Source organism: Drosophila rhopaloa, unplaced genomic scaffold (genome assembly GCF_018152115.1).
Source record: "Drosophila rhopaloa isolate 14029-0021.01 unplaced genomic scaffold, ASM1815211v1 contig_115, whole genome shotgun sequence".
NCBI classification, from domain to species: domain Eukaryota; kingdom Metazoa; phylum Arthropoda; class Insecta; order Diptera; family Drosophilidae; genus Drosophila; species Drosophila rhopaloa.
The window spans coordinates 17,812,583-17,835,897 of record NW_025334990.1 but is presented as its reverse complement, the minus strand read 5'-3'; the positions used below and the strand labels follow the sequence as shown (position 1 = coordinate 17,835,897).

General features: G+C 46.7%; 6 protein-coding genes across 6 annotated transcripts; 1 reads left to right on the top strand and 5 right to left on the bottom strand.

Moving 5' to 3' along the window:
• Positions 1-160: 160 nt before the first annotated feature.
• On the bottom strand, positions 161-5,317 carry LOC108042395. The gene is made up of 3 exons (XM_017120647.2): positions 4,554-5,317; positions 2,111-2,485; positions 161-1,586 (listed from the first exon to the last, which is right to left on the bottom strand). The coding sequence occupies exons 1-3, from the start codon at positions 4,586-4,588 to the stop codon at positions 248-250; spliced, it is 1,749 nt and encodes a 582-aa protein (XP_016976136.1). The 5' UTR covers positions 4,589-5,317; the 3' UTR covers positions 161-247.
• Positions 5,318-5,436: 119 nt separating this feature from the next.
• Positions 5,437-11,626, bottom strand: LOC108042394 (putative 1-phosphatidylinositol 3-phosphate 5-kinase). Its single transcript, XM_017120646.2, has 7 exons — positions 11,120-11,626; positions 8,501-10,757; positions 6,440-8,440; positions 6,217-6,379; positions 5,995-6,152; positions 5,772-5,933; positions 5,437-5,710 (listed from the first exon to the last, which is right to left on the bottom strand). Exons 1-7 carry the CDS (start codon positions 11,624-11,626, stop codon positions 5,523-5,525), a joined length of 5,436 nt encoding a protein of 1,811 aa, XP_016976135.1. The 3' UTR covers positions 5,437-5,522.
• A 57-nt stretch (positions 11,627-11,683) lies between these two features.
• On the bottom strand, positions 11,684-12,423 carry LOC108042396 (anaphase-promoting complex subunit 13). Its single transcript, XM_017120649.2, has 3 exons — positions 12,277-12,423; positions 11,862-12,008; positions 11,684-11,798 (listed from the first exon to the last, which is right to left on the bottom strand). The coding sequence occupies exons 1-3, from the start codon at positions 12,286-12,288 to the stop codon at positions 11,715-11,717; spliced, it is 243 nt and encodes an 80-aa protein (XP_016976138.1). The 5' UTR covers positions 12,289-12,423; the 3' UTR covers positions 11,684-11,714.
• A 3,043-nt stretch (positions 12,424-15,466) lies between these two features.
• LOC108042427 (cap-specific mRNA (nucleoside-2'-O-)-methyltransferase 2) lies at positions 15,467-17,889 on the top strand. The gene is made up of 3 exons (XM_017120686.2): positions 15,467-15,665; positions 15,722-16,162; positions 16,215-17,889. Exons 1-3 carry the CDS (start codon positions 15,606-15,608, stop codon positions 17,832-17,834), a joined length of 2,121 nt encoding a protein of 706 aa, XP_016976175.1. The 5' UTR covers positions 15,467-15,605; the 3' UTR covers positions 17,835-17,889.
• Positions 17,825-18,775, bottom strand: LOC108042428 (ubiquitin-conjugating enzyme E2-18 kDa). Its single transcript, XM_017120687.1, has 2 exons — positions 18,686-18,775; positions 17,825-18,606 (listed from the first exon to the last, which is right to left on the bottom strand). The coding sequence occupies exon 2, from the start codon at positions 18,513-18,515 to the stop codon at positions 18,051-18,053; it is 465 nt and encodes a 154-aa protein (XP_016976176.1). The 5' UTR covers positions 18,516-18,606; positions 18,686-18,775; the 3' UTR covers positions 17,825-18,050.
• A 724-nt stretch (positions 18,776-19,499) lies between these two features.
• LOC108042384 (transient receptor potential cation channel protein painless-like) lies at positions 19,500-22,132 on the bottom strand. The gene is made up of 2 exons (XM_044457874.1): positions 20,120-22,132; positions 19,500-20,057 (listed from the first exon to the last, which is right to left on the bottom strand). Exons 1-2 carry the CDS (start codon positions 22,130-22,132, stop codon positions 19,500-19,502), a joined length of 2,571 nt encoding a protein of 856 aa, XP_044313809.1.
• Positions 22,133-23,315: the final 1,183 nt, after the last annotated feature.

Genomic DNA, 23,315 nt, shown 5'->3' with positions numbered 1-23,315 from the left:
AACTTAAATTTAGCCCTAACAACTTTAGAAATTTGTACTGCTTGTTGAATTATTTTCCTTCAATTTGTATTTATTCTTCTACAAAAGGTTGTTAGTCAAGTTAATAACTTTAAACCGGCCAACCTTAAAAGTTCGAACCTTGTTGAAATATTTCCATTGATTTTTTTTTTTTTTTGATTTTGTATTTATTCCTTTACAATAGACAGATTTAAAACAGAATACTCTAGTTTAGGCGTAGATGCGGGACCTAGGAGTCGTACCAGGTCTTCTTCATCCAGTTGGAAGGCTTGCAGGGCTCCTCGAGCACCACGAAGGCTCCGGGCTGCGTCTGACTTCCGGCCGGCTGCTTGGCCCGGCGACATCCCACGGCGTACTTGGGATTCCCCTCGATGATCGAGGAGTTCTCGCGGCAACTGGCGGCGTTCTGGAGGACGGAGGCTCGTCGGCCGTATCTGGCGGGCTTCTTGGCCCCATTGCCGCCAACGTCCTCGAACCTGGTCGCCATCGGCTGCTCCGTCTCCTTTGCTTGCCGCTGACGCGAAGTCCTGCGCTTGTGGGGCATCTGAACCTGCGGTTGCCTCGCCTCCAGGGAGGAATCGGAGCTCTTGCGGAGATTCCCCGGTCCTCCGGCAGCCCCTTCCATCTCCCTGGGGCGCTCCCTCAGCTGATAGTTGTACTGCGCCCGGCGGTATTCCGGCGTGGCCGTTACCTCCGATGAAGGAACTGTCACCAGGACGGGCGCTTCCAGCTCCTCATCCGGCTGGTGAGTGACGCCTGAGGTGGGCAGCCGGAAGCAGGAGGTGGGCTTCTGGACGACGGGACGCGAGCGCGGAAAGTCCTGGTAGTTGTTCCTGTACTCCGGATTGAACTCAATCTTGCCGCGCAGCCGGAGAAAGGGCTCCCGGGGCTTTCCCCGTTCCGGCATCTCAGTGATCTGCGGGTCTCGGAAGCTCTCGTGGTATTCGGGAATCTCTTTGGTGAACTCCCCGCGCGGACGCAGGTGATCGTCCGTCTTGAGGGACTTCTCTTTGGCCACGTGCTTGGGTGGGTCGATGAATTTGTCGCGGTACTCCGGCACCTCGGCACTGGGCTCGCAGGCCGCCTCGGAGCCGGAGACGCGCAGGTTGTCGTCCTTCTTGATGGGGGCGCTCTTCGAGTAGTTGGCATACATCCGGAAGCTGTCCCTGTACTCCGGCACGGCCACGAACTCGCCCTGGATCTTGATGCTGCTCATCTGGGGAATGGAGTGCGCCTTCTCGGGGAACTGCTGGACGAACTGGCGGCGGTACTCGGAGGGCTCGGGCACCTGGCCCTGCTGTTCCCTGTCCACGGCCTGGGCCCTCATCTGCAGGTGACACCGCAGCTGCTCCTGGGCGGCCACATCCCGTCGGAACTTGTCCGCCGCCAGCTTGCCATTCGGCTGGCTCCTGGCCGCCACCTCGGACTCGTCGAGGAACACCTCCCGCGGCAGTATCTTGGTGCTGGGGTCCAGCATGAGGTACGAGGAGTTCTTCATTCCATCAGTGGCCCCGCCTCCCTCTCCCAACTGCAGGTTCTCCGGATTGCGAACGGGGAAAGTGCGGGAGCTGGGGAACCAAATTACTTTTGATTAGCCCTTATTCAACCACAAATCGATTTGCTCGGATTGAATATAATCGATTTTCTACTTTAAATTTGATTGAATATTTAGAGAATCATTATAATAAATAGCAGTGAAACTTTTCGTTGGTAAACATTAGCATTAAGGATAGGTATGCTTTAAGATTAAAAAACTAAAATATCGATTTGAGCAATTTTTTAAGACTCTTACTGATCTGGATAATAAATAATAAAAAATATATGTATGAAACTAAAATATAAAGTTAAACATAAGTTCGAATTTTTGTATGTAATTACCCCAACTGGACCTATGTGAATTTCTATATAAGCCCTGTAATCTTTTATAAAAACGTATCGTTTTCGCTTATATAAACCTGATCCTTAGAGAAAACCACAAGCTAAAGGATTACCAAATCTAACGAATGCTATTGTATAGAAATGATACAAATGTATATCTTAAACTTGTATTAATTCCTATGATTAATTCAGTGTTACGTAATGGTATACTCACAATCGCAGGTCCTCGGGCGTGTACCAGTGGTATTTCTCCTGGTGCTCCGACAGCAGCTGCATGAATCCCTCCAGACGCAGCGAGGTCGCGCGCCGCAGCAAGGATCTTGGACGGGATTGGGTGCCACGGAACTGCTTGCGGTACTCGGACTTCAAAGAGCCGAAGCTGGGCACTGGCTCATCGCCGCTGTGGAGGCACACGTTGCTCCGGGTGTGCAGATGGACGGGCTGGCGGCGGCGGAAGTACTTGAGGTCATCGACGGCTATGTACTCGTGCGGATGCTTGATGGCGAACCGGCTGAGGTCGCCCTGCTTCTGGTTGGCTGTGAGATCCGGCTCGGAGAAGGAGCGGTTCCAGCCGAAGTCGGCATCAAAGCTGCGGAATGGTAAAAGTCTGTTTAGGATCCCCCGAATCTACGAGGAACATCCGCTTCGTCTTGTCTTTAACTGCCAACTGAGCGAAAAAGTTACGGTTATCGCTGGTGGTCGCCACCACAACCAAATAACAGGTAGGTTCCTTAATAACGGGGGCACAAACTGTTCCATCTCCCCTCGACCTTTTCCAATTGCAATGGATAATGTCTGGGATCGGCGGGGCGGAGGTGGAGACGCCTTCTGACTAAAGGCATTTCTCCACATCCACATCCACCTGTACCTCCATTTCCATTTGCAGCCCATGGCGTGCCTCGACCATGTTTCTAGGCACACTCACAAACCTTTGTAAACAAACTAATGAATAGGAAAAGGATAAAATTGCTGCAAATTAGAAAATTGTCTATTGGATTCGACGGGAGCAGCTGGTGGTTCAAGACAGGGTCGATCTGAGGGTTTTTTCGGGTTTGCAACTCGTAGAAAAAAAAAATTTTAAATTTGAATGCCTGTTGACTATCCCTTGAATTAAGTATTCTAAAATATATCCCATTTTGAGATAAACAAATTCTTTAAAGATTGGCCTTAAGAAGTAAATTAGAAATAGCGCTCATTTCCTCTAATTTTTATTGCACCAATACAAATTATTTCAATTTCCTAGCCAAAAAAAATGTAGGAAAATATTATATAGGCTGTATGCCCGTTTTTTATCAAAACTGCTCCTGGTCATATATGAATCCTCGCCCACACCAATCAATGCCAATCAATAGCTCACGGAATCGCCGACTTTTGTTAGTCCTGACAACGCCCGTAGTCGCTTCGGCGGAGGTCCTTGGTAATCCATATCCGGAAATGAGTTTTTTGTTGAGGCATTGCCAAGGACTCGTCGCCCAGCGAGTTGGCAAGCAAGCCATTAAAAATGCACAAGGATTGCCAGTCAAAGGTGAACCTGCGCGCATGCAAATTGCACTTTTTTATGCCCGGATCCGGGCTAAATGTGACCACAAACACCTGTTGCTGGCGTACTTACTTTCGGCACACATCGGCATTTCAAGTTTTCGCAACGAAGTTAAAGCCCTCACGTGTGTGGAGCATTTGTGCCAGCCTAGTAATTATAATTGATGGCTGCCAAAATGTTGAGTTATCCGTAATCCACATTCCATTGCATGATGCGGGGGAGTGTGCGTGATTCACTGGCCGAATCAGAACCAGAAGCGGAAACAGACAGGAACATAAAAGGGCTGCACGAAACTGGGGCCCACAGTCTGACCCAATTTCGGAACGAACTTTCGACCCATGGTAGACGTCTTGGGACTTCGCAATGAAAGTCCAGCGAACGACTAATCTTGACAATGCCAAATGACCTTTGGCTATTTTTAAAGCGGGCCAACGTAACGCAACCCATTTAAATATGCTAATCAGTTGGCCATTGCGATACCTGGACACACATAATTACAAACGCAGATTTATGACTATTTAATTGCTGTTACACAGCCTAGTCACGCCACAGGGCGTATACGTAATGCAATAAACAAGAATGCACCATTATGTTAACAGCAAAAAAAAACAAGACAAGGTCAGCCGCAACCGGGATTTCGATTAGTTCTAACAACGCTCACTTTAAATCAGTTGCAAAACAAACACGTAAGGAAAAAGGGGTTTAAAGTCCTTTTGATTTTATTAAAACGGCTTAAAAGTAACAAAATGGGTTAAATTAAAACAGTTTATTTATATTTGTTAACCGATAAAAGCATTTTTGTTTCCAATTGTACAATTTTAATAAAATATTGCTGTATTTCCTTTCAGCAAAGTTTTACTTAGTACAAGCCACTTTAAAGTGAAAATTTGGTGAGTATATTTCTTAGTAAAATAGGGGATAAGGACTTTCATAGGTATACACATGAAACAACTTTAAGAACTAAATTGGGTCAATTTATAGCACAATAAAAGGAAAAGGATTTTTGTGCTACTTTAACTTGTTAGCCCTTTAAGAACCTGCTAAACGGGGTCAGTTAATACCAAATATTTAATGTAAAACTGTGATAGTAGAAAACTTGTCTAGACTGCCTCCTTACCCATCGCTGCTTTTCCAGTCGTAGGCAATCGCCATAGTTAGTTTCCTTTTATCGGGGGCTGCACTTTAATTAAACATTAAATGAGTCTGCACTTTGGGAACACTTGGAGCACTCGTGGTGGGCACACCCTTCTCCAGCGGCTGGCCACAAGCCCAATCCCTCCGACCACGCCGAACCGCAATTGGCGCCATTCAAGCGCAGCTCGCCGCACCACAACTTGACCGCTCAGATCGTAAATCCCAACTGAATGGCGGCAGTGTGCGCCACCAAGAAGTTAGCCAGTTTTCGCACGCCAACTTTCCGACTTTCCCACCTTTTTCCACCAACTCCACTGCGCTTCTGCCTCTCCAACATTTTCCCACGGCGACTGACTTGAGGTGTCACTGGGGGATTACAACAATGGCGGTGATTTTATTTTTGGGCTGAGCTCTAAGTGCTGCTGCATGCAATCGCGCAGTTTATGGCCGGCCGCTCCTCCTACTCCTCCTCCTATTTCACCGAAATCAAAGACTGCCAGCTGCAGTTGATTTGAATATGAAATGGTGTTTTGATTCCGATTTTGGCCACCCGCTGCAGCTGTCAGAGTTGAGTTCTTTAACCCAGTTCGCGGCGTTTTGACGCCTCGCTAATGAAACCATGCTTATGAGGCTCCAACGAGCTCATTCGCCTGATTTACTCGCCTCTTAACGATTTCATTTCGCGACGCGGTCTCCATCATGATAATAATTTCCTTTTCACCTGGCACGCAACTCCGGAGTACATGGCTTTCAATTGTCATGAGCAGCGGTGGCTTCCGGGCTGCGGGTGTGGATGCGGATGCGGGTCAAGGCTAAATCAATTCGCCTGCGGCATAGGAAATGCTTACTGACAAAGTGTTGTGGAATCGGATTGAGTTGGATTGGCGTCCACTTTATTGCGTCTACAGCTATGTTAACTAGTGTGTGCACTTTGTGTGGGTGGTGTCGGGGATCAGACCTTGGAGAGGCCCTCCCACCGATCCGGAACTGTGAGGAAGTAGCGATCCATGGCGTCGATGAAGCGTTGCTTGTAGCGCTCCGGATTGACTACCGTGGGATCCTTGCCCTTGCCGCCCAGGATGCCCGATCCCTTGATAATTGATTCCACTCGTTTATCCAGGGTGAAGGTGCGAATGTAATCTATAATGTAAAAATTTTTAAGTATCGCAATTCAAAGAGTTAATTGAGCTCTAAATTCTACCTATTATTCCCAAAACCAGAACGCTGTTTTTCTTGTCCAAACCCACCAAAAGTGAGTAGTCCATGACGAGATTCTTCTCCAGGAAGGAGGAATCTCGCTGTATGGCATCCCTAAGGACTGTTTTGCTGTGGGACAGAACATACAAAGGCTTCGACCAGGACACTGTAACATATTAAAGTTAAGTTTGTAAAGTTCAAGAGACTTGTGGAGAAGAACAACTAACTCTGCACTAGATTCTCATCCAGCAGGACAATTTCTCCTTGCTGGTTGCTGGGATCCACCAATCGATTTCTCTCTGAGCCCTTCAAATCGAACTTGTTCTCGATTTCGCAGCCGTAAAACAGATTCTCCATGACCATCACCGAACGTTCCACAAAGGAGCTAAAGTTCAGAAAGTGTTTAGGGTTATCAACGGAAATTGACATATATAATTAACAAAACTCACTCCTTCTTTTTCACGCTGACTTTAAAGACGCCAAAGATCTTGGCCAGCAGAGTGGGCAGCTGCTGCTGCTGGCACCTCTCGATGTATTCAAAATATTTCGGAGCAAATGGCTCAAAGATGGTCATGTCCTTGGAGTTCATTTCCTTGAGCACGAAGCGATCATCTGGTGGTAATAAACGCTAATAAGAATTGGGATGCGTATTGTATTTATGCTGTAGCTTACCCAGCGTCTTGCAAAAGCGGGATCCCGATTTGCCGCCCCTCGCCTCCCACTGGACGCTTTTGCAAAGGCTTCGCGCTAGAGCTATCCTAGCGTCCTCTTCAAGATTCGACTCCTCCTCGGCGTTCCGAGGACCTCCAACGTCGCTGGGCTTGCGCACCAGCTCCATTTCGGACCCGGTGCGACTCTGTGAGATTCTTAGCTCCTCGCGCATCTTGCTCCTTTCCAGCCGGCGGTACAGGGACTTGTCCAGCTTTGGCGGCTTCAAGTTCTTGGACCGCATTGCATCGAACTCTCGGGCAAAATATATCTTGCACTGGAACTGGCAACTGCCGTCCTGGAACGCCAGTGTGATATGTGCACTCGGCGGCTGCTTGGTGCGCTCCTTGCTCTTCTCCTCGGGTTCGGCAGCCGGAGGAGCGGCAGCTGGAGGAGGAACAGGCGCATTGTTGGCGGCACTGGTGTTGCTCGAAGTGCGCGATAGGCTCGGACTGTCCTCGGCATCACTTTGGCTCTCCCCCAGCGGAATCTTCCGCTTCAGCTGGGGACTTGAATGGGATGCAGAGGAGTTGGCCTCCACCTCATCTATTGCCCTTTGATAGTCCGCAGAGGTCAGACTATAAGCAATCACGGAACTCAGATCTGTTTCTCGAACGTGAATGGGAATGCTACCCAATGGCAGCGTAAGGTGATCCTGCGCGGGAAAAGGGGACTGCAGCGGATTAACCTGATTGGCCGAGGGCAAAAGCTGGGTGAGAATCTTCTTGATCGACTTCTTATCCGAATACCCATTCACGGTGGAGGCCAGGAGCTGGTCAATAGAGAATTTCTTGTCCAAAATCGATTGACTGCTGGATGCAATGGTTTCGGTGTCTTCGCTTGGACACTCCAAGGCTTCACTATCCTTTGACAAATTAGAGCTGGCAGCTTTGGAGGAGTCCACCGACTGGACCTGCTCCGGCCTCAGTTCCTCCGTGCAGATGGTCCCGGAGTCGATGTGATGCGCCTGCTTGGCAGTCAGCTTCTCGATCTCCTGCAACCGCGGACCCCACAGCTCGATGCTCTCGGCCAGAGCTCTCCGCGCCATGGCCAAGGCATCGCAGGTATCAAAGGCGGTGGCCCTGTTATCCGTGAGCAGCGTGTGCACGATCTCGATCTTTTGCTTGAAGATGAACTGGTCGTGGGTGAGCATGGTCTTCAGTTGCTGCACCAGCGGCGAGTTCTCCTCCTCGGTGGCGAGGTCAGCAATACGCTCGTGAATCCTGTTGTACACCTCGTGACCCCGCACCGAGAAGTTCTTGATCTCCTCCTGGGCTTGGGAGCTGGGAAAGGGTTTCGGAAGATCCAGCTGCAAAGTCAGCGAAGGGAGATCCGTTTCCCAGACCTCAACAGGCGTATACTGAAACTTGGCGCCCACTCCGCGGAAGCTAAAGTGGTGCACATAATCACGATGCAAGGAGTGCTCGCATGGACTGCCGCCCTGCTCTGCGTCCGCCAGGAGAGGCCGTCGTTTGTAGGCGTGGCCATGGAAACGCATCTCCAGGTATTTGGCCAGCGATAGGCACTTTGCGGAATCGGCGAGCGGAATCGTGGGAGTGGTGGCATTGCATATACTGCACCAAGAGGTGAAGTATATACGCTTCGGGTCGGAACGGGTTAAGTCCTCGGTTAGGTAAACATGGACGCAACCCAGCGAGTGGACATACCGACGCACATGACCCAGCATCGGCAGATTGCAGGATGGGCACATCGAGTTGAAGAGACAACAGTAACGCTGGAGGAATTGCTCTAGCATGATATCATACTGGCCGTAAAACTTCATGTCCAGAAGCATGGGAAGCTTACAGAAGGAGGACACGCCCTTTGGATTGTAGTGGAAACTGCAGAAGAGCACCGGAAGCCGCTGGTGGTTCTGCGGATCCAGGGCATCCTTGTACAGCTGCTCCTCGCTGACCTTTTGCGGCCGCTGAATGACCTCCGCGTTCTTTTTCTTCGGCCGAAGCACTGTGGGATAAAGGAGTGATATTGATATGAATTCATAGATGGCTAAGATTTTGTGCTTACTGGGAGCCTTGCCCTTGGGTAAGCGACCTCCGAAGGACCGGAATTCGGCCAGCTTAGACTGAATGTCGCGACTGCTTGCAGGCGCCGTGATCTTCATCTGCACAAAATCATGAGCCGGAAGCAACTGCAGCTGGTTCTCTTTGTTGCCCGGCTCCGATTTGGCCGCTTCGGTGTCTCCCGTGCTATCTGGCCTTTCCAATCCCGTACGTGACCATTGCTTGGAGAAGTACAGCTCGGCCGGAAACAGCTTGCGCAGCTTGCATTTTCGACCCTGCTCGGTCTCCAAATAAGGAAGTGGGAATGTGAGGAAGGGGCTGACAGAGAGCACCGTGGAGCTGAGTGCTGTGCGGAATCTATTATCGTAACGCTGTTCCACGGCCAGGGCCTCCACCACTGGTAAGGCACATGGTAAAGTGGACAAGGCCTCGGATTGGCTCGCACGCAGTGGATCCGTAAAATCAGGCACATTCTCGCTGATAATGGTGGTTATCTTATCCTCCGATTTGCGCTCTAAAATAGCAGGCCGTTTAGCCCGAAGTTCCGCCTCTGTTTCCGTTTTGGGACTGGTTTCCTTAGAGTCGAAAATCGAAGGCTTGGGACTAAGCGGCTGGGCGAACTCATTCAGCAAGAAAGACATCTCCAAACGCCAGTTGTAGCGGGCGAAAAGCAGCGCCGAAGCCACACGCTTGACCCTTGTGAGTTCCGCATTGCTTCCTCCCCGCAGAAGACAGGTGTATCCCCGGGGATTAGTTAGCTTTTCGAAGAACATAAGCGTCTTTCCATTGTAGTTGCGTATGTAAAACTCATTGCAGTAGCCCAGCTTGGGCATGGTTATATTCGACTCGATGGAACTGACGATGTCGCACTGCAAAGTACGTGACAGACGTTCCATCACTGAGAGTTTCACATCCAAGACGAGGGTTACTCCATAGGATCTGAGAAGATCCTGAGCAATGCCTGCCACATTCTTGTGGACGAGCACAACGTTGGGTGTGAAGCTCATGATGCGGGCACAGACATTGCGCAAATACTCTTTCTCCTGCAGCAGCACCGTCTCTATAGTCACGAATTTGCCCTCAATACGCTCATAGACGATAGGACACTGTAGCAGCAGGATGCGGGGAAATTCAACACTTGTGGCCATGTCCTTGTGAGCCACGTTCTTAGAGAAGGCTACCCCATGAACAATCTTCGAGTCCTTGCGTCTGCCACCCGGCACCTTCTTAAAGTTCACATAGTTGCGAATGTCCATCAGATCGTTCGTGCAGTGCTCCGGCTTGAAGTGATTGGCTGCTGTGGAGCAGAGCATCTGGAGCACCTTGTCCCATTCCTGGTCCAGGTTATGGGCGCGCAACATTTGCGCCAGCAGCTGCTCTTCGTGCTCGCAGTAGGATCCGAGAAGCTTGGAAGTGGCTGTGGTAAAGCACCGATCGTTCTCAAGTTCGTTTTCCAGCTCCTTTTCCTTTTCTTCAGCTGATTGATCCATTGATTTGGGTGGCTGTGGCTCCGCATGGGGAGCTGCTTCAAACTGCGGACTGATCGTACGGGATGTATCCGAGCTACTGCTTTTGGAGAACTTGTAGTGCAGCGTTGGATCAAACTCCATCTGCTCGGGATCCGGAACGATGGGCTCAAGGAACCCAGCAGCCAGCATTGCATTCAGTATGGCCACTGCCTGTACCTCGTTTGCTGACTTGTTATTGCTGTTGAGGAACTCGATCAGACGCTGGCCACAGTTTTGGGCGGGCAGGTCCCGCTGCATCTCCTCGTGCAGCGTAATCAAAGAGTTTGACTGCTGCAGAATGTTCTTGCGATCGTCAATGGAAAGGGTGGTGTACGTAGGATGCGAACTAAATCGCTCCTCCTGGTAGCCAACGGATGTCTTCCGGGAAAGCGGTGCCCTTTGCTGCTCCGGATGCTTCGCATGCGGCGTGCCACTGTCTTGGACCTCCAGTTTGTTACTCAAGTGCTGCTGCAGTGCCTGCAGGTCCTGGCCCATCTCAGAGCTAGAGGATTTCAGGAAGGTCAGCACTATCTTGGAGCAGTAGTTGCACACCTTGAGGTCACCATCGCAGCGGATGATCATGCCGGGCACCACCTGGTTGCAGCACTTGGAGCAGAAGATCTGGCCACATAGCCGACAGTGGTGCTTTCGCCGGAAGGTGGAGAACTTCTGGGAGCAGTCGTAGCACTCCTTGGCCTTCGAATCGGGCATCCAGAAGCGCTGCAGCTCTGTGTCCTTATAGTTACGCAGATCCTGAAAAGAAATTCATAGATGAAATAGTTATACGTATCCAAAAAATTAAAAAATATTATCTTTATAAATTTAACTTAACCAAAATACATCATTTGCCTTTGCGACAACAGCAAATGAAGTTAAATTTAAGTCTTTTAACTTTGTAGTTTGTAAATAATAAAATTATTTATATTCACTTTATATTGTTCAACTTATCCCCTTGGCTGAAAAATATATTTTAAGGCAATTTCAAGATATTTTCAGCCACCAATTAGTCAACATACATATCTGTTAAAGAATATCTAAAATATTGCTGTGATTCATTTCCTCTCCATATTTTTTTATTTTGTTTAGGCGATAATGGAAACCAAACTTTTACTCACATTATTGTTTTTTGTAGCCACAATATTGCTGATGTGCTTGAGCACATTGGAAACGGTGCGCCCCTGATTCGCTTCGCTGATCGGCATCGGCAGCGCCTCGACGCGCTCACTGGCCTCCGAATCCTCGGCGGCGGTGTTGCTAGAGGTGCCCGTGCTTCGTGACTCACTATTGGTCCTTATGCTGAGCGTGGTTGGTGGCTGCGGGCGGACCGAGCTCACGCTTGCAGTCTCCACATCGACGACCTCAGGAGCGGGCGTCTGGGTCTCACTGAAGAACTGCGACTTGCCAACCGCTTGCACGGACTGCGAGGAGGCACTGCTGCTGCTCCCGCTGGATATGTCATTGACGGTGTTGTAGCTCTGGTTATAGACATTCTGGATCTTGTTCACTACCCGGCCGAAGAGCGTCTCCGGCTTGTCCTCGAAGTTGCGGGCGAATTCGGTGAGTTTGGAGGGCGAATGCAGGTGCTGGTGGTTCAAGGTGGTGCTCTGGTTGTTGCTAGTCATGTTGCCGGGGTGTTAATAGTTGGGCCTGAGGCGCCAACAGGCTGGTGGGCGAGGCGGTGGCGCTCGCCCGTGGACTCACGGTCCTTGGTTAGATAGAGGTGATGTTGAGCTGATCGATGAGTGCTGCGTCTGGGGCCAGTGAGCCCAACGCCAGATCAGTCCACTTTTGCTCCTGCCGGAAGCGAAAGAATTAAAATAAGAGATTTACTTCCCGAATCCCATAACAATTTCTTACCTGCTCGCTTACAGTCAGGTGTGAATCACCGCCGTCCGCCTCTGGATCGGGTAGCTTTTCGCGTGGTACTAGAATCTGGTCGAAGGGCAGAACTTCCATGCGCCAAGCATTGTCTACAATGTCCAGCAGTAGATCATCGATCGGTGCCTGGGCAAAACATAAAATGTATATTTATTATCTCGATGAAATGGAAACAAAGGCAACGCCCCCAACGCAATTACGTCACTCTGCGGCAGTGGCCAAATACTGGAGACACGCTATTGCTTGTGTATTTAGATTTATCACAATGGGCGCCTTGATAAGTACAACTAATTGCTGTGCAGCGATAATTTTGCCACAGTCACAGGTAAACAAGTAGTAGTTACTAAATTTTCGGTCGGGTATTTAACAGGCGTAAGTACTTCTGCCCACTTACCTGGCTGTCCATCACTTATGGAATAGTTCTGTCTTAGATTGGCCAGCCTTCAACCGCTCTCTAATTGTTTGATTAACTTCTTATCGAGTGTTTTTGTAAACAATTGGCAAAGAATTGTGTTTTGTTAAACAAAACAGCTGTTTAGAGATGGACTGCCAGCGAGTAAGACCATCGATAGCATCGTTTGGCCTACTTCGATTTTTAGCACTGCCTATCGGCTGTGGAATCGATTTCACCGCTTTTTGAATTTATTTGTTAAATTGGTCAAATGAATAACTGAAAAGTATATATAAAATCAAAACAACCATTTGTATTAACAGATACTATATTTATTGGCAATAAGCTTAATTGGGGAGACAAATTTGACATTATTACTTATACATATAAAAAGAAGACCACTAGTTTGCTTATATCTAAAGAAAAGTCCACTTCTTTATGAAAAATGGCTTACAAATGCATTGCTTCCGCTTTCGCTGCCCTTGTATCATAGAGTAAGAGTCTATTATTCGTGGCCTGGATCAAATTGGCCGGCACATTTTCATCCTTGTGCATTTTTGTGCCGGAGTTTTCCAAAGAGACTCCTTCCGGGCTAATTTCATGAACGTGTAGGGGGAAAAATGGACGCTACACATAGGCGTTGCTTTAAAAGTACTACAGATAAGCCTAAAAAGTTTGAAACATTGAGCGCAACTTTTGTAGGCTCCATCGAACCACGTAGCTCACGTAGTTTCCAATAATTTTTAATGCCTACCGCTTAAGTTTTTTGTGGATTACAACTCCAGGTTAGGTTAAGGTTAGGTTATTTCGCGGTTAATTCAGAAAATAAAGCTTAGACGATATCTATCAATGACACTCGTCCTAATGCTAGAAATGTCCTCTCAAACTAGTTCTTAGAATCCATCGTAACAACACTTAAAAGATCATTTTTTGCCCTTACAATTGGAATCTATATTATTGTTTGTATTAGATCGCATTTTTTTGTGTTAATAATCATCTCTCTTTTCGAACCACATCTGCAATAAACTAAAATTTAAAACATTTAAAAATTATTTAATATTGTAGATCAGCTTTTCAGATCATTTACTTTACCATATCTGCTTCAACATCAAGTATTCAAGTTCATTATCGAAAATACATAGGTAAACATTCGATTGTATTGTATTTAAACAGTTTTTTAGTGCTAGACTTTCGATCTCGATGACTATTCAATTGAGCAACTGACTAGATGCAGCATAGCGCTCTTTAAAATCGCTTTTCAACGTCAGCTATGCCGACATCTTGCCAATTTACCAACTGATTTGGGCTAAAACGATCGATCCAACATACAAAACTCCAAAGCCGAGTTCGCACACATTCACCGAAAAATATTCTCACTGGGCACAAATGGTCTTCTATTACTCGCTTGTTGTCAATGGCTTTTATCAATGAAACGCTTGTTGTTTTGAAAAGCACTTAACAAGTTTTGTGTGCCTATGTTGTTGGCCTGGTGGAATGGATTTTAAGACTACCGGACGATGGCAAGTGTAATCCGTCAGCGATGGAGACTAATTGGCAACTGATTCCGAAACTGAACGGCGAGCTCAGCACCACACCTCGGCAATTGAAGAAGTTTCAATTAGCTGGCATTTGACACTCACACATGGAGAAAAAACGGGGATTGCGGCCCGTTGCCAGCTCACGCACACCGTCGCAGAGTGGGGGTGATACCTGTACTGGCTTACCTGTACGCGGCGACAGGTAGAAAGAGGTGCGGGGAGGGGCGAGACGAGCTGAGACGGAGCACCGCTTAAGCCGCTTTTTAGCGCAACGCCGTCTGCCCGGAATATTAATGAACTCCCTTTTGAGAAAAATATGAAATGAAATAAAATTTTGTTGCCAACAATAGCCGTGTCCACGTCCGAGTCGTTGTCGTTTCGGAATCGGAATTTGTCGGCCCAAAAGCGGACCCCAAAAATGCATGGGCCATGGGTAGAATTCAGCGCCAAACACGGCGCATGCGCAGCAATAGCTACTTCCGCTCAGACGGAGCTGCAAAAGATATACATAGACAGAAGGAGTAAGGGATAGATCTCCACGGGACGATTACGCCGAAGCGACTCTCGGGGCTTCTGTGAACCATCTATAGCCATTACATTACAGATATTTATGCACGATTATACAAAACAGTCACGTGCCGGTCTTTTCTATATACATATCAGCAGAAATACTGGTCTGGGGACTTACACCTATATGCATTGCACATATATATACTCCGACTGCTATTTATATGTGGGGATATAGAAAGGCGGAGAACGTTACTCACGATCAATGTCGCGCTACAGGCTGTGGCATTCGATCCTTTGCTTTTGTCAGCTTTGGAAACTCATAATTTGAATATCGTTATTATTATTCATATGCACACGACTCACGTTCAAATGGCCATAAAGTCGGCAAAGCATGTACGATGAAATAAACCCAATGACCACGATGGTCAAAGCTGAAATTCCAAAGCCACACCACTACTGGGGGTAAAAAATCTGAGGATACCGACCAAGTCATTTTCACAATTTCTCCTAGTTCCGTCTTTGGCGTATCCGCATCAATAAAATTAAATTTAATTAAATATTCGTATGCACAATCCAAGCTCTAACGGATGATGACCAATAGTTTCGTAACCAGGTAGTTTGAAGGCCCCTTATCTGTCGTATGGCTTGCGCTTTCTAAAAAACTATCCATAGAACCAAAGAAATTAATTTTAATAAGCCGTTTGGTATTTCAGGCACACATCGCATTTCTAAGGGAAATGCTTTGACGTTGATCGGTATCGAGGGTAAGAAGGAAGTCATTTCTCTAAACGAAAAACTCGAAGAAATCTGAACAGGAGTAAGTTTACTTTATTTATTATAAAGTCCTTCAGCTTAAATTAACACTTCAGGTTACAAAATTCTAACATATAATATTGTAAGCCAAAATTTGTTGAATACATTCCTCATATTCTAGTTTTTCTTTCTTGAAAGAGATAATATTTTTGTCATTGTACAAATTTTAATTTTGTATCTTATTCCCCAACACATTATATTAAAAGGTCACTATAATTTATTACAAATGTTCGGATAGTAAACTAGTAATAAGACACTTTCTAGACATATTGGGAATCATTTTTCAAATCTTGGTTGCCAATGAAATTCAAATTCGATATCTTAATCGATAGCACCCGCGGCTTTCAGTTGCCATCGATATTATAAACCTGTTATAATAGCGATGGATCGCGTTCAGCTTTGTCCATCTCTATTTTGTGAACCTTCGATCTCTGTGTTGTTTTTGCAAAATTTAATTAAAATCGCGCCGAAATGAATTCGCCGCTCAAGCAAAGCTTTCATCCGCCTCTGCAAGGAAAGCCGCACCCAATGGCGAGCAAAAGACCCTCCGGTATCCTAACTTGTATGCTAATTTTCCGACTTTTCAGGCGGACTACCAATCCATCAGGCACTCTGAATTGGAGCAACTCTTCGAGAAGAAGTTCCACTACCAAAAGCCACGGGGAAATGAATCCTGGCAGTTGCCTTCACAGAATGAGGCACTCTTTAGCGAGTTTTACCAATTCGAGGCGCTGCAGGGACTCCGGGAGCAACTAAATGCGGTGAAAAGCAGACTTAATGATTATGGGGTTCAGGAATGGAGTGCTCACACCAACCGGCGAGATCCTTCTGGAGAGGTATCTTGGCGGCTAAAGAACGATACGAAGGCGGAGTTTGTGACCGTAGCCTGGTGCAAGTTCTTCGAGTGCCTGCATCGCTATCCTTTAGTCAAGTCTCCTGTGGTGAACACCCTCCATCTTTGCGAGGCTCCGGGAGCATTTATTGCGTCGCTAAACCACTACCTGCACAGTATATACTCCCCAGATGAAGTCAGTTAACAAGTAATCTCTAAGAGAATCATTAACTAATGTATTGTTGCAGATTAACTGGCGTTGGCGATCGACCACCTTAAATCCGTATTACGAGGGCAATGCTTTGAACCAGATGATCACCGATGACAGGTTTATCTTCCACACGCTAGACAACTGGCTCTTCCACAAGGATCTCACCGGAAACCTTCTAGATGTAGCCAATATTGAACATCTGACGGAACGCTGTTCGGAGGACTTCCAAGGACAAGTGGATCTGATCACCGCCGACGGCTCCATCGATTGTGCTGCCCAGCCGGATTGCCAGGAAGAGATTGTGGTTCGCCTGTTTTTCGCTGAAGTACTTAGCGCCTTAAAGATTCTCACAAGTGGAGGAAGTTTCCTGGTCAAAATGTTCACGCTTTTTGAGGCCTGCAGCGTGTCCCTTCTCTACATGCTAAATTGCATCTTTGAAAATGTCCACATCTTTAAGCCCGCTACATCCAAACGTGGAAATTCCGAAGTTTATGTAATTTGCCTGAATTACCAGAGGAACACACCCGGCTTACCTCATTTACTGAAAGAGATGCAATCCAAGCTTGCTCAGCCTAATGACACAATGGTAATGCCTCTGTTTGCTAGGTCCCAGATCCCTCCGGATTTCACTATGCAGCACGAGATTGCTTGCCGGTTGTACATGAAGCTCCAGTCGGATGCCATTGAGGGAAGTATCTATGCCTATGAGTCCAATGATCGCCATTATCTGAGACACCTCCATCATTTGCGAGGGCTCGTATCCAACACCTATTACAGTCGCTATAAAGTGAAACTGTTGGAGGATAGTCTCTGCATCGTGGACAAGGAGGCGACTAGCAAGGCCCTGGGCTTTTCAGTCCCCGTTTACGGAGGGTCCTACACAGAACGGGAGAACTTGAAACACGGTGATCTTCTCAAGCAGATATACTGCCTGCGCCGGGAATTCAACCAGTTGGAAAAGTGTCCCAGTGGCAGGCCAGTTTACTCATACGTTAAAGATAGAGTGGATATCTTGGAGCTTCATGTTTCCAGAGGAGCTCCTGTTCAGAATCTGCAGAGCAGCCTGTTTGCCTCGGAGCCGATACTACTCCTGCGCCTCCGCATCCTGGACACCTTTGGTCTCGATCCGGTCTGGCAGTCTGCGCCCAAGTGCCAACTGGAAAACAAGACACTTAACTACTTGCCACCCACGGAAAACGAAAGCTTCCACTCCACCCAGAGACGCTTTTTTATTGATCTCCTGAAAGCAGTACGAGAACTTCAGCCCCAGAGCATTGTCTTCCACAAGTTCCTGTTCCTCACCCACTATTCTGCCTCTTTGCTCCTGTTTCTCATGGAAACGATTTACCAGGACTGCAGTTTCGAGTGCAATCAATCTCAAACCCTCTCACTGACTAAATTTAAATCTGCGGCAAATAATGAGATAGATCAGGTGCTGGAACTCCTGAAGGACGAGCAGGCTGGAGCCATTCACTGTCTTCTCAAGATCAAGGAGCTGCAGAAGAACCAATTCAGCAACGCCCTCATTCAACACAATAACAACGTGCTGCTTACCTGTTTCCGCGGCATGCTGGGCGAGGAATCATTTCCCATGCCGGTGGCTCCCGCGTCCAATCCCGAGGTGTCCGCGATCCAAGAGCCAGCGGCTGTGTTTTAACATAACGAACATGTATTTCTCACTTGCATAAAATTACAGTGCTACTTTTACAAAACTAGGTACTCTGCCGGGGAAATACGCTTACAAGATTTCAGAAGGAAGTTTTTGGGGGATCGAAAATGGAAATTAAATAACTAACTGAAAATCACAAGACTAAGGTGGCGAGGGTGTACTTGGATTCTGGGTCTCCCCACCTCCTCCTCCGTCGCCCATCCGCTAGTCCGCCGGACGCTTTTCGCTGTGCTTCTTGGTGTAGTCCTCGGCGTTCTTCACGAACTTCTTGCGATCCTTGAGGAACTCCTCGGCCAGCTCCGCCCGAAGCGGATGCTCTGGCTCGGGGTCGTTGATCAGGTCCACCAGGGCCTGCACCACCTGGTCGGTGCGCGTGGCCGGCTTCCAGTTCTCCGTGCTGATGATGGGCAGGCACACCTGGCCCTTCTCGTCGATATTGGGATGATAGATCCGCGTCTTGAAGTTGATCTTGGGCGGCTTGAAGGGGTACTCAGCCGGGAAGTTGATCTCGATGCGGAAGGCGCCCTTGTTGTACGGCGGATTGTCCGGCACAATCAATCCCGTCCAGCGCAGCAGGTTGTCATCGTCCGCCTTGATGTCCCTGAAGGCCTTCAGTGTGTTCTCCTGCAAATCACTCAATTCTTTTCGCAGGCGACGCGGCGCAGTCATCGTGACGTTGCTGTGTGTGGGTGAGTCTGCGATAGTATGCGTGGGTGTGTGTTTGGGGGCGGGGGGCTCCTTTTGTTTGCCCTTGTGTGAGCTGCAAATCGATGGTCTCGAAACCTGGATGAGTAATGGCCTATTGCTGGGCTCCCGGTGCTCCGGCTGCCGTGTGTCACCTTTAATTTCCGCACTGGCCGTGGCCTCACGAAATCCGCACGTACATAAGTCTTCGAATTCCACTGAAAAATGGTTCGACCGAGAATCCCCCAACTGGCGTTAGGGTATTTTGAGGGATTCGGATTGCTCACGATGGCGCTGCTGTTGGATTACACCAGACAACACAGCTCTTTTTCAAAGCTTTCGAGAATTACTTTTCTATTTATTCTTTTCAAATGCCTGACAGCTTTTTGGCATTAAAATTTAGTTAGTCATCGAATAATTAATTACACTAGTACGGGCTCAGCTGAAATTCCCGCCACATTTGAGGAAACGAGCCAAAATTCCCGCTGATAAATTTTAAAACCGTTAAATTTTTAAGAGCCAAAAACATGATATTTTATTTTTTCGTTATAAGTAACAATTGAAAACTTTAGGTTTGATATGAACAATTGATAATATTATATTATTTTGTTAAATTATTATTAGTATCCAATTTGATTTCAAAGCACTTAATGCGTGCCTCTTAACGATTCTGCAGTCGATTGCGGAAAAATTTGATTGATTTTATTATGTCAAAAAGAACAACAATTGTTTTCTGTTAGAGTATTAATGTGTACATCTACTGAATTCTTTGAATTTGAAATAATTGATAAGGCATGACAGTGCTATTGCTATCGAAAAATCGCTTTGAGCTAGGTATAAAATAACGGTCACGATGGTTAAAATAGGAAAATTATAATGTACAAAATAAAGAAAGGGCAAATCGTTGTAAAAGTTTCAAGGCGGTAAATACAACATCAGCCCTATTAGATAGCTCCTCTTTGCACATTATTATTTCTTATTTGAGATTAGGCCTCCCTTGAGCAGCTGATCCAGCTGGTGCTCCATATATTTCAACCGACAGCCGATCATGTCAATTCCATTGCGCAGTTGCTCCTCCTTAATCTCTTGCCGCCTGGGCTTTTTATTATCCATGATCTTAGTCACACTGTTCTCCAGCATCCTTCCCCGTTTCCACATATTCGTCTTATAGTTAATTTCTTGACGCATTTGCTTTTGACGGACCTCATTCTGAACTACCTCTTGCTTCGCTCTGATTTGTTTGCTGATCACCGCCTGGGCCATCTTGACCGTCCGGTCGTTCATCTCGGAGCACTTTCCGATGAGCACGGGACAGCAGCAGGGCAGGATGGGCATGGATGGGAACACTTTGTTGCCATGGTTCGGCTGTATGGAAATCTGGTTGTGGCGGATGCTCACCCACCGCTTGCAGATCGTCTGCAACACATGGATGCTCCTGAAGAACGGAGCAGTTAGGACTTGTTCGTACCGACTCATCAGGAGGGTGTGGCTGATGATGCCTTCTAGGTCGGCCTGGGTCTTGATTTCCTGGTTGACATGGGAGGGTGGATAAGCCTTGGAAGACCAGAATGTAAGTCATAAGTACTCACCTGGGTGTTGTTCACGACTAGACCGTGCAGCAGAGTGAAAATCACAACCGTCATGAATATCACAAAGAGCAGGAAAATGAGGTAGTGGTTGGAACTGGCAAACGTGATGTTCCTGTTATTCAGATGGTTTAAGATGGTATTGATCAGAGAACTGATGGGATCCGATAAGTCGATTAAATCATCTTTTTCGTTCGCAGAACCCGGTTCCGACGTTACATTGCCGAAGATCATGTAGGAGCACAGACTAAGGGTCAGTAGGAATATTGTGTAGAGGGAGAAGCTCTTCACAAAGTTGTTCGAGATTTCGTGCAACTTGAACATGTGCGTGGAAATGCACAGCACTGGCTGGGATCCTACCAGTAGGCAGAAGACCATGACGACCAGCAGGATGTTCAAAGTGGCCAGGACGCGCTGTGTCTCCTTGTCCAAATCCAATTCAATGCATGTAAAGATCGATAGTACGATAAGAGTCCACTCTATAATGTTAGATAACCTCCACTCCTGAATTGAAGCAATCATGAACTGGAAGGACTCCCGAATAATAAGGTAGCCAATCCCAACCCAGGAGGAGGCTCTAGAAAATGACAGGAATTCCGTGTGCTCGCTCGCGTGCAATTTGAGAAGTGTGTATGCAAACATGGAGACGCTGAATAGAAAGAAGATCAGTAAGTCCAGGTAAAAGATCATGGAAAGACGGCGCCATTTCAGATGGAGGAAGCTCGAGATTAGCGGGTGCTGCAGCAGGTTTACCATCTCCGTCGACTTGGCCATGAAAGCGAAGGGGGCCATTTCATTGAAAAAAACGGGGGATATCGGGTTTTTATCATCGATCGAGCCCTCGATATCCCTATCACAAGGCTCCCCCTTAATCGTGTCCCTGTAGGCGGGCGGAGGGTCCTTTTGCTTTAAAGATACGGAGGCCCTGCCCTCCTGAGTTCGATAAGGTATCAGGTTTTTGTAATCGATGATGATTTCGAAATCCGGATCACTGGGCTGCCCCTTATATGTGATGCAGGAGTCAAAGTGTTCTTTGAGTATCTCGGGCGGAATGTCCTTGATGGGCAACGTTTCAGAGGAGATCTTAGAGCCTATGTAGGCGCCATGCTCCAGCAGTTTCCTCATCGCCCACGTATTGCCGGATTTCCCCGCAAAGGAAAGGGGCACCTCATGACTTGCATTTGACTCGTTTATGTCCACGCATTGGAAGTTGAAGAGCAAGTCAAAGCATTTCTGATTATTGTGGCTCGAAAACAAGGCATTAATAGCTGATTGCATCAAACTGCACCGGTAGTCGCTGGTCAGCTGCAGATTTGGCTCATTGAGCAGTAGCTCCACCACCTCACAGTTACCCTGTTCTATGGCCCTCTTGGTGAGCTCATATAACGTCTCCTGGAGATCGTCCACTTGTTTGCCCTTCTCATTCTTGGGACTCTGCATGTACTCTGCGAACTGCTGCTCAAACAGGGGTACGTCTCCCCAGGTCACACTAATAAGGAGTCTTTCTTTGTTGATCTCCAGCTTTTGGCGCTCCTCCGGGAGTGTCAAGTCCGGGAACTGCAGCTGCAGCAGGCGGCGCACCTCGCCATTGCGGTAGCTATCGATGTCCAGGTCAGGCTGGGAAAGGAAGAGCTGAACCAGATTTTTTTTTTTCCTGGCCTGGACGCGGGCTAGGAGAACTTCCAGAGGTGTAAATTCTCTGAAATCGGTGATATTCGGTGAGGCTCCATACTTAAACAGCAACTCTATGCAGACTCGCATCACGCATTCGTTCTCCTCCGTCAATTCAAAGACTATCCAGTGTAGTGGGGTCCCTCCTCTGAACTTTTCGTTCATGTTGGGCTTTGTTTTTAAGAGTGCCTCTAGGTTGCAAGGATCTAGTGAATAGGTGGCAAAGTGGACTATGGACGGGTGCTCAAGATCCTCTCCTTCCTCACTACTCAAGTTGTCGCCCTTTTTGCCGTGTGTGATGCAGGCCTCTATGAATTTCCGGGAGCCTGGTGTGAGTAGTGCCATCTCGAAGACGCTTATTGGATCGCCATGCGAGGGCACAAATGACCGGAGATAAGCGTCTGCACCGCTTTGTAGGGACGCGATGAACAACCTTATGTCTTGGAAAATCCATGCATTTTGTAGCATACCCTGCGGATATATATAGCTGCAGATTTTGGGGTCCATTTGTGTGCTCTGCAAAGACCAAACATAACATTTTATAATTGTAATTCAATCTTTAAAATTAAATTTATTTTTAATTGTAACATAAAGTTTTGAATAGTAACTATAATAGTAACTATAACTATATTGATAAACGTTCATAATGTTTTGACGATTTCGTGATGTAAATATTTTTGGGTGGACACCGATTTCTTAGAAATTTACTAGATTTAATTTTTTGCAAGTCGTTGTCTAATTAAACCATGGCTAACATCTACAAAAATAATTTTTAACAACTACATATACTAGATGGATCTAAAATTTAAATAAATATGAGAGACGAAACAGCGCCCATTAGGGAATAATTTATGGTCCACAGTATTGAGCCATAAAAAATATTTAAAAAAGCAAAATCTTTGATGTGCTTGCGTCCAAAACAATTTTTTAAACATCTCAAAAAGATCCAACTTAAAATTGTTGGGCAAAGACAATTATTTAAAAAAGGCACATTGGACTAGGTGATCTTAATTGGTAAAACTTATAAAAGATCTGTATATGTATAATATTGAAAAACAATTTTAAGTTTCAACCATATAGATCTCAAACTTATAAGCGTCTTGCACAAATATTACATATTCTCGACATAATTTACATATTCTTGACCTAACTTACATCTTTTCGACATTATTTACATCTTCTCGACATATTAAGGCTTTTCTTTTGTTAAAAATATTCAATGAAATTATTGAAAATTATATTATAATTATAATTATAATAAATTATATATAATTCACAAAAATAGAATCTGGGAACCAGATTGTTTAGCTGACCGAACAAATTAATTTTATTAGTTTTCTATTTTTAGCAAGCTCAAGAATATTGCTTTGAATTGTTTTAGGTGGCTTTAAAATTGCCTTGCAGCACTGTTGCTTTCGAAGCTTTCGTTTTAGTTTCCCCCATTTTTACAGCAAATGTAATTCAGTGTAAGCCTTTTTAAGCCCTTGCCAAACACATATCCTTCTACTTGTTGCACACTATTCCACGA

Bases quoted from the DNA above. Each gene is read 5' to 3' on its own strand.
- LOC108042395 (XM_017120647.2), bottom strand. From the start codon at position 4,588: ATGGCGATTGCCTACGACTGGAAAAGCAGCGATGG. The intron at 2,486-4,553 runs GTAAGGAGGCAG...ACCATTCCGCAG, and splicing joins GACTGGAAAAGCAGCGATGG to CTTTGATGCCGACTTCGGCT. The intron at 1,587-2,110 runs GTGAGTATACCA...TTGGTTCCCCAG, and splicing joins ACGCCCGAGGACCTGCGATT to CTCCCGCACTTTCCCCGTTC.
- LOC108042394 (XM_017120646.2), bottom strand. From the start codon at position 11,626: ATGACTAGCAACAACCAGAGCACCACCTTGAACCACCAGCACCTGCAT. The intron at 6,380-6,439 runs GTAAGCTACAGC...TATTACCACCAG, and splicing joins CCGCTTTTGCAAGACGCTGG to ATGATCGCTTCGTGCTCAAG. The intron at 5,711-5,771 runs GTAGAATTTAGA...TTTACATTATAG, and splicing joins TCTGGTTTTGGGAATAATAG to ATTACATTCGCACCTTCACC.
- LOC108042396 (XM_017120649.2), bottom strand. The intron at 11,799-11,861 runs GTAAGAAATTGT...CGCTTCCGGCAG, and splicing joins ACCTGACTGTAAGCGAGCAG to GAGCAAAAGTGGACTGATCT.
- LOC108042427 (XM_017120686.2), top strand. From the start codon at position 15,606: ATGAATTCGCCGCTCAAGCAAAGCTTTCATCCGCCTCTGCAAGGAAAG. The intron at 15,666-15,721 runs GCGAGCAAAAGA...CCGACTTTTCAG, and splicing joins AAGGAAAGCCGCACCCAATG to GCGGACTACCAATCCATCAG. The intron at 16,163-16,214 runs GTCAGTTAACAA...GTATTGTTGCAG, and splicing joins GTATATACTCCCCAGATGAA to ATTAACTGGCGTTGGCGATC.
- LOC108042428 (XM_017120687.1), bottom strand. From the start codon at position 18,515: ATGACTGCGCCGCGTCGCCTGCGAAAAGAATTGAGTGATTTGCAGGAG.
- LOC108042384 (XM_044457874.1), bottom strand. From the start codon at position 22,132: ATGGCACTACTCACACCAGGCTCCCGGAAATTCATAGAGGCCTGCATC. The intron at 20,058-20,119 runs GTGAGTACTTAT...CATGTCAACCAG, and splicing joins TAGTCGTGAACAACACCCAG to GAAATCAAGACCCAGGCCGA.